Genomic DNA, 8,086 nt, shown 5'->3' with positions numbered 1-8,086 from the left:
CCATGTTTCGTTCTTCCAACCCCCTTCTACGCAGTGTTGCCAGGTTTTGCGAGAGAAAAAAGAAACTTACTATGAAAACAAGCCCAAAAGAAGCGACATAACATAAGCGCTTGAAAATAGCAGATCTACAAGCTCACAACACGACGTGTTGTGAGTTTTTAGATCTACTATAAAAAAAAAGTGAAACATTTTGGATATTTTTTTAAACATTTTAACAACACAAATCTATGGGGCGGGGGTTCCTGGCACAACATATTTTAGATAGGGGGGGGGGGTAGACACATTCATATAAATTTGGGGGTCCTTGACATGAAAATGTTTGAGAACCACTGGTTTAAACTACATTAGGAAACAAGCCTAAATAAGCAAGTTCACTTTAGAAACAAGACCAAAAAACCGCAACCCCGCAACTACCAATATTTACTAGCCTGGCTCCACCCCTGCCTGAATGGAGTGAAACGAAATGAAAATTCAGGCTGAGTGTCAGGCTAAATATTTACAAGCAACTTTACAGAAAAACAAGCACAAAGTCGCTTATAATACGCAGACATGGCAACGCTGCTTCTACTACGTCTTTAAAAGAGTGCTGCAAGAGTGAAAGCTGACACCGTGGCGTGGAGCTGTTTTTCCAACCTGGCAACTGACTTTGTGGCGCGCCAGACTGTGTCTGATGCAAAACATGGGCTGGATTTGAACAGACAATACGTCTGTTTACTTGTTTTGATCTTACATGGACTAATTCTAAAGGAAGGGAGTAGTCATATAAATTATGACACATATTTCCCAATTTTGTTTTGATGAACAAAAGCTATAGCAATATACTGTAATATTTCCTTGCAGCGTTTACTTTCAGGATAGATACATTTACGTAATTACGTAAGTTTAACTACTGTAGTGTATCTAGTACACAGTAATGGAAACAAAAAACTGCAACTAGGCTGATGCGATGCCAGCTGGAAATGATGGTAACTAGGCTGATGCCAGTTAGTTGGAACTGATGATGGGAACGCTTGCCCCCGGCGTTATGTCAAAACATCAAAAGATTATTTGTCATCTCAACACACAGTAGCCTAACTCTGACAATTATTCAATTATATGTAATTGGTGTTTGTATATTTCAACTGTAGCTGGCTTCTATGCGTGTAGATCACCATACATTGAGAGAGTAGGCCTATCTCTAGCTGAAACCATGCGTCTCAGTTTTATATTAAACCTGATCGTTTTTACGCTGCTTGAAGCTTTATGAAACATTAACTATATATGACCACTAGGTGGTAGTGCTAGCCCAGATATTTAATCATTACCCCAATGAAGCCATTTGTAGGAATTCACTGAAGACTTCATCATCCTCTTCTTGGCAGAGCGGGAGAGAGAGAGGGAGGGAGAGAGAGGGAGAGAGAGAGAGGGAGAGAGAGAGAGAGAGAGAAAGACTTGCAAAGCAACTTTGAGTTAGACATTCAATAACAAAGCCCATTGCAGAGCTTTCTGAACTCCACTGGCCAGTGTCACAGCCTTGCTGCAATATTGTACACAAAACAAATGAATAGAGAGGTTGGAAGAGGATGTGGAGCCCACTGCATGACCTTTGTGTATGGTACCTTGGGACCCGGTGGTGATGAGTGTCTCCTCACTGCTTTAAGACACATCTGATCCACACCATTCATGCATTCTCTTTTTGTGCTGCAGTCTCACAGTCACACTCTCTGCAATTTGATGGATTACTGCTATTTCCAGTACTGAAGAACCCTGAAGAGAGGAGTTTTCCAGAAGGATTATTTTTGCAATTTAAAAGGATTCTGTATTTTTTTTATTTTTTTTATTTTTTTTAAGTGGCTGTATCTGTCATCTCATCTGAATAAGGATTTCTCAAACAGGGATAATGCTGAAGATGTGCTACGGTGGATGGTCCTGGTGGTCCCCAGTGGTCTTTGGAGTTGCCCTGGTGGTTTTGACTGCAGGAAACCCAGGAGAGACCCAGGAAAGGGGGCACATCGGGTCATCATCATGCTTCGGAGGCTTTGATCTCTATTTTGTTTTGGACAAGTGAGTTGGTCCCTCTGCTCTACCTGACACACTAATGGAGCAATAATGACTAGCATGGCATCCGTGAAAACAATGCAGAATCAAGTTAATCTGAATCATATAACCTATGATATGTCATCATAACACCATTTAACTCTTTATTTCACTTATGGCTAATGTATGAGCTTCATGGCTCACTCAAACAAAACACAATAACAAATATTCCCATTGAATACTTCATGTTTGAATAGGGAGGCTATGACAGGTCTTTGCAATGGGCGTTTTGTTGTTGTTGTTGTTTTGCATGGACATCATGCCTTTCCATCAGTGTAGCTCAAGCAAGATTTGTTAAGTGCCATGTTGTGTTTTATTGTCAATATGCTTCCTGCTATCCTGCCCTTCCACATAGGAATAGATTACTGCCATGGCTAAATAGAAATTCATAGTCACACACCACAGAGAACAATAAACTGCATGTCATACAGTACACTTTTGTGTGCCGTGCATTAACCCTGACTTCAGCAAATTTTCAACAACAACAAAATTAATCCCACCCCTTTTAAAATATTTTCAAAAGAGTGAAAATAGAATTTGTATAAGCTCACAACGTGTGTCACAATGCGATATGACAATGATATTTTCGCTATTTGTTGTACAACAAAGTACATAGGGCTTAAGTGGTTAAACAGCTAACCATGATGGCAGATGGCAATGAGCAGTGTTAAGTATTGGCTATTTCCTTATTCAGCGATCAGCTGTGCAGAATACAGTTCCATACATGAATGTTGTTCTATATCCTTAACATAAAATATACTATGACACAGACTCTTTTATTCCAAAAGCATTTCACAGTAGCATAAAATGCATGTTTTCATCTTATGATTCCCCAATGAGAATCAACACCTCTAACCCATGCACTTCCTGTTGAGCTATCTGGATATAGGACCACAAGTCTAATGACATCAAGTTAAGTAATTTTTCTCAGTTCATGTGTATGTTGCTCAATGAAAACAGGTAATGTCTGCACAATCATAGTTATGATTCTATTCCGTGCTTAATTGATTCATTAATCAATTACTTTTTTTGCTGGTCAATGAACCTTGTCATCAGTCTCTCTAAAACTAATTTTATCAACCAGTTCCTACAACTGAAATGTCCTGTTTCCAAAGGGCAAGAACACATGGCCTACAAATGACTATAACATGTGAGGAAGGTCATTGTTTTTTTCACCCATTTAGATCAATACTTGCATGGCTCTTTTGGTATTAACATTATCACTTGCCATGGCTGTTGTCCCCGCACAGATTGTGCAATTACCGAAATAGCTGCGCAATTACCTAAACAGGTAATTACAAAGAGTTTCACACACAATGAGCAAAAAGACAGGGTTTCCAGTTAGGATCACGAACACCATTGCGGAACAAGTCCCAACAACATTTCGCTGCTTGTACTTGTATAAGTCTTGATTCTTGACCATTAGAATTAGTAATGTATGTAGTATGTGATTGGGACAGAGGTTAAGTGTATCACTAGTGGGTCGATTTAAAGAGTCATCCATCTTACCAAGGTGTTATTTATCCAATAAAGAAGTCATTGCAGCATTGATCTCCAAGTCTGACTGACTTGCACCCCCCCCCCACACACACACACACCATTTTAAAAGTCTCTTACTCATATGGTGATGTTTTTTCCATTTGTCCCACATCTGAATGCCAACTCCAGGCTGTGGCAACACTGTTGTTTAGCCGAGGGGAAATTAGGCAACAGTGGGTAATGGAGAGTAATTGTTACCAAGGGCTATGCTGTACAGTCAAAGAAATGATGCAACATTTCAGTTTCAGTTGTGTACAGTATGAATCAAAAATATCTGGGTTGTTGTACTCACTCTCCCTCCTCTAAACCTTTTCCGCCACTTCTCCGGTCACAATATCAACAATATCAGCTTAACCTGTTGCCAGAATGATGCTATCTTGCAGTGTCCCTTCTATTCTGTGTTTTTTTCTGTGTCTCTTCTCTGCCTGCACAACCTTTTCTCCATTGGGGCCAGATGTTCCAGTGTTTTAGTCTCTTGGCTGGGCTGTCTGTGCTGTGTGCTGGGACTTGTATCATGGTAACAATGGAAAAAGGTGGTTTGAGTGATGTTGCAAGTACGGGGGGGAGGGGGGGGATCTACATATATGACATAAATTGGGAATTTATGCTTGTTAGGCAACATTTTGGAAGACAAGCAATTTTAAGTTTGGCTGCAACTGTTGAGTCTGAATAACAATAGCATGTTTTCTATGTATTCAATTTGAAAGCTAATGCTTTCCTATAAATAACCTCATGATCCAATTATCCTTTCATCTTTATTTCCCACACAGTGATAGGACATGAATTCAGGAACTATTAGTGTGATTGTAGCTTGCAGACTCCAATGTAATCTCAAGTAAAAGATACACAAAAGTGAGCTTTGCAGCTGGCACCATACAGCCCTGCAGAGAACTGGCACATTTCCATGATGGGAAAATAAACAGCCTCATCCTCGTTTTGCTTGCTGATTGTAGGTGGGGACTGAGTGCTAGATACGTGTATATTACAGCCTCATTGACCTAATTCTGAAGCTTTCTCTGGCATGGAGGTATAATGAGGGTTAATTTGTCTGACTCCAATAACACTGAGATCATTGCTGGGGCATTATAAAGACATTGACGGCAATCTGAGACATACGTCACAGCCTTTCCTGTACACGAGACAGCTGTGCTGTTTGAAAACGGTAATCAGAACAGTTCTGCAGGGTCTTTATGTTGTACTGATCTAGGGTATGAGAGTGTGAAGCCTAATTTATACTTGGTTGCACAATGTTGCTCACTGAAAATAATGCATTTTCAAGTTAGATGCATAGTGTCCACATGGTTAGTTTGAAAATCTGTATTTTGTGACACCATTGTGCAATGAAGTCGCTGTTATAGTGACAACACAGTTGCGATGTTCATTTGACCCTTGCAACAGCTCATTCTTAATTAGATGCTTAATTACTGTGCTGGTTCAGAAAAGGACAAAAATCTATGCACGTTGTCATTTTCCTTTATAGATCTGGGAGTGTGCAGAATCACTGGACTGAAATCTACCACTTTGTAGAACATCTGGCATATAAATTCATAAGGTAAAGAAAAAAGAATATTATTGCATGGCAGCCATTCTGATATAATAAACCATAAACCAGTAGTCAGTACCCATCCTCAAGAAATGAAATATAAACTTAAACATCCAATGTTCATTAATACAATAAGGGATAATAAGGTAAAGGCATCTTGGCTATCTAAGCTTAATCAGTTATAAGCATGACTATTGTTTTGACTATCTTAACCATTGAAGTACAAATTATTATCTTTGGAGAGACAAAAAATATAGATTTGTATATAATTCTGATTATAGTATGATTTTCTTTTTAGGATTATGACTTCTCTTTCGATAACATAGTATAGTATGACTTTTTTGACGAGATGTGGCTACAAAATACAGATGCCCCTGGTTTAACACCTCCATTTGCTGTTTTCAGACAAGACTCTTTGCTACTGTCTTAATGGCGTATTCCTTGCCTCTTGTCATCCTAGCCCACAGTTGCGGATGTCATTCATTGTATTCTCCACGGAAGGAAGGATTCTAATGAGGCTGACAGAGGACAGGTAGGAGGAGACATGTTGCAACACAATGCCTCTGCTATTATTCAGCTGTCTGAATGATATTGACCAAGATTCAAGATTCAAGACCATAGGCAGACCATATTGATTGATTGATTGATTGAATACTTTTTTAGTCAAAAATGTAAACAGTCGGTGGTATAGTAAAACACGTAGGCTAACAGGATAACAAAAAAAAGTCCTGGGAACCAGTGTGGTACTATGAATTCAATTCATTATCAGAGCATAGAATATTATCACATTAATACATGTCATCAACAAATACAAAGTGTATGACCCCTCATTTCAAGGGGATCTAAATGTATATCTTCACCTGTAGTTTTCTGACAGATGCTTTATCAGGCCAGTTTTGAAAGAAGCCAGTGATTTACTTCCTTTAATGGATGATGTCAGGGAGTAGTAGAATGGAGTGTTTTCCCATGTTTGTGCTAAATGTGGGGGGTACCAGATCGTAGGTGCTCCCTCTGGTGTTGTGGCTCGGTTGTCACTCAATTTGGAGAAGTAGTTAGACAGGTATGATGGCACTGTCCCTCTGAGTATCTTATATACCATGCCATTAATATTTGCTTAACCCTGTCTTCTACCCTTAGCCATCCCAAACTAGCAAAGTGTGGAATTAGGTGGGTCATAGGCTTAAGGCCGAGTAGAAGTCTTATCAGTTTGTTTTGGAAGTTCTGAAGCTTAATTTCTAGCGACATTGATGTGTTGGAGAACCAAGAGGTGCAAGCATAATCAAAATGACACTGAATGAGGGCTCCAGAATAGAGTCTTAAGTGCACTCTTGTTCACAAAAAAAGGAAATCCTGGTCAAAAATCTTGTTCTTTGATTGACTTTCGTGATCACTTTTGATGCAATTTTTCACCTGTCAGTTTGTTATCAAGTATACTATAGTATAGGGTGTTCCCACCCTCCAGATTATGACATAAGAGCGCCACCATGTGTCGGCCACCGGCACAAAATAATTTCTGTCAAGTAGAGCAGTTTTGTAAAACAAACAAACAAAAAATTCCTTTGTTAAAATAAGTGTTAAACTAGAAAAAGTGCTCCTCGGAGCACAGGTCTCCGCCAGCTCAGGTAGGTTATTGTGGCCTACTGGTGGCGCTATAATAGGCCAATGTGAAAAGGTAGCCATTTCTTCTTAGGCCTTGCATGGCAATCGGACACTGCATTCATGATTTGAGGCATTTTGTTCAAAACAATTGTTTTGCTAAATTAGACCTGCTGGTGGCACTATAACAGGCCAATGTTAAAAGGGTGGCATTTGCTCCTCAACATAGTGTGAATATGCGTGCAAAGTTTGACCGCAATCGGATGCTGCGTTCATGATTTGCGGCATTTTGTTCAAAACAAGCCACTACCGCAAACTTTATATGTAAATCTTAGCCAATCAGGATGGAATATGAAAAATCAAACACATCCGTCTTGATCACATGACTATAGAGATCATGTGTACCGATTTGCGTGAAATGTGGATAAAATCGGAAGGAGTAATATATATATATATTTTTTACATAAGTCGGCCTCCTGGTGGCGCTATGAAAGGCAGATGTGAAAAATGCAGGGCAAGGGTTTTTCCTTGACCTCTAGGGAGTGCGCTTACAAAGTTTTACACAGATCGGTGCAGTTATAGGTAAAAACACGAATCGGCCTGTTATAGGGCCACCATGAGGCTGATTTGAAAATTTTCTATTGGCATTTCTTCCTCGGCATAGTGGAAATGTACGTGCACAATTTCAAGGTAATTGCATGCTGTGTTCATGATTTGAGGCATTTTGTTCAAAACGGAGCACTCCTGCAAACTTTGGAAGCCATTTTTGGCCAATCAGGATGGAATATGAAAAATCTTTCAGATTTCTCATATATATATATTTTTCATAATGACTATAGAGATACTGAGTACCGATATGCGGGATTTTTGGCCAAAAGTTGTAGGAGTACTGTCAAAAAATATGTTTTGCACAAATCGGCCTCCTGGTGGCGCTATAAAAGACCCATGTCAAAAAATTTGGGCAGAGGTTCTTCTGTGGCATCCAGGGAGTGTGTGTGCACAGTTTCACTGCGAGCAAGCCAACGGTGCCGGAGATTAGCTGTACACAGACAGAATGACACACGGACGGACGGACACACGGACGGACGGACGGACAGACAGACAGGGGGCAAAACATACTCTCTCGCCATGCCTTTCGGCCTGGCGGAGACAATAACTATATATTCTGATAGTATTCATTGCTATATAGAGTGTTTGTTCAGTAACAGGGGTCTCCCTGTATCTCCAGCTCTTTAATAAACAGAAAATGCATTTTCAGGATACCAATTTCATCCAATCAGGAGAGAGAACTCATACAGGATACAGGATAAACAAGTGAAATTGGAATTGATG

The 8,086-nt window shown here is 39.8% G+C and overlaps 1 protein-coding gene across 1 annotated transcript in view; it reads left to right on the top strand.

Annotated features, from left to right (window-relative positions):
• The first annotated feature begins 1,560 nt into the window (after positions 1-1,560).
• Positions 1,561-8,086, top strand: part of antxr1a (ANTXR cell adhesion molecule 1a) — a 29,437-nt gene continuing 22,911 nt past the window's right edge. Inside the window, exons 1-3 of the mRNA XM_080432872.1 lie at positions 1,561-2,043; positions 5,096-5,167; positions 5,619-5,690. Of these exons, the coding sequence (XP_080288998.1) occupies positions 1,880-2,043; positions 5,096-5,167; positions 5,619-5,690 (308 nt within the window). The 5' untranslated portion in view covers positions 1,561-1,879. The remainder of the gene's footprint in view (positions 2,044-5,095; positions 5,168-5,618; positions 5,691-8,086) is intronic.

This window comes from Gymnoscopelus braueri (genome assembly GCF_963280865.1).
Source record: "Gymnoscopelus braueri genome assembly, chromosome: 7".
Classification (NCBI taxonomy): domain Eukaryota; kingdom Metazoa; phylum Chordata; class Actinopteri; order Myctophiformes; family Myctophidae; genus Gymnoscopelus; species Gymnoscopelus braueri.
Note: the sequence above shows the minus strand (reverse complement) of the source record. Positions and strands in the feature narration are given on the sequence as shown.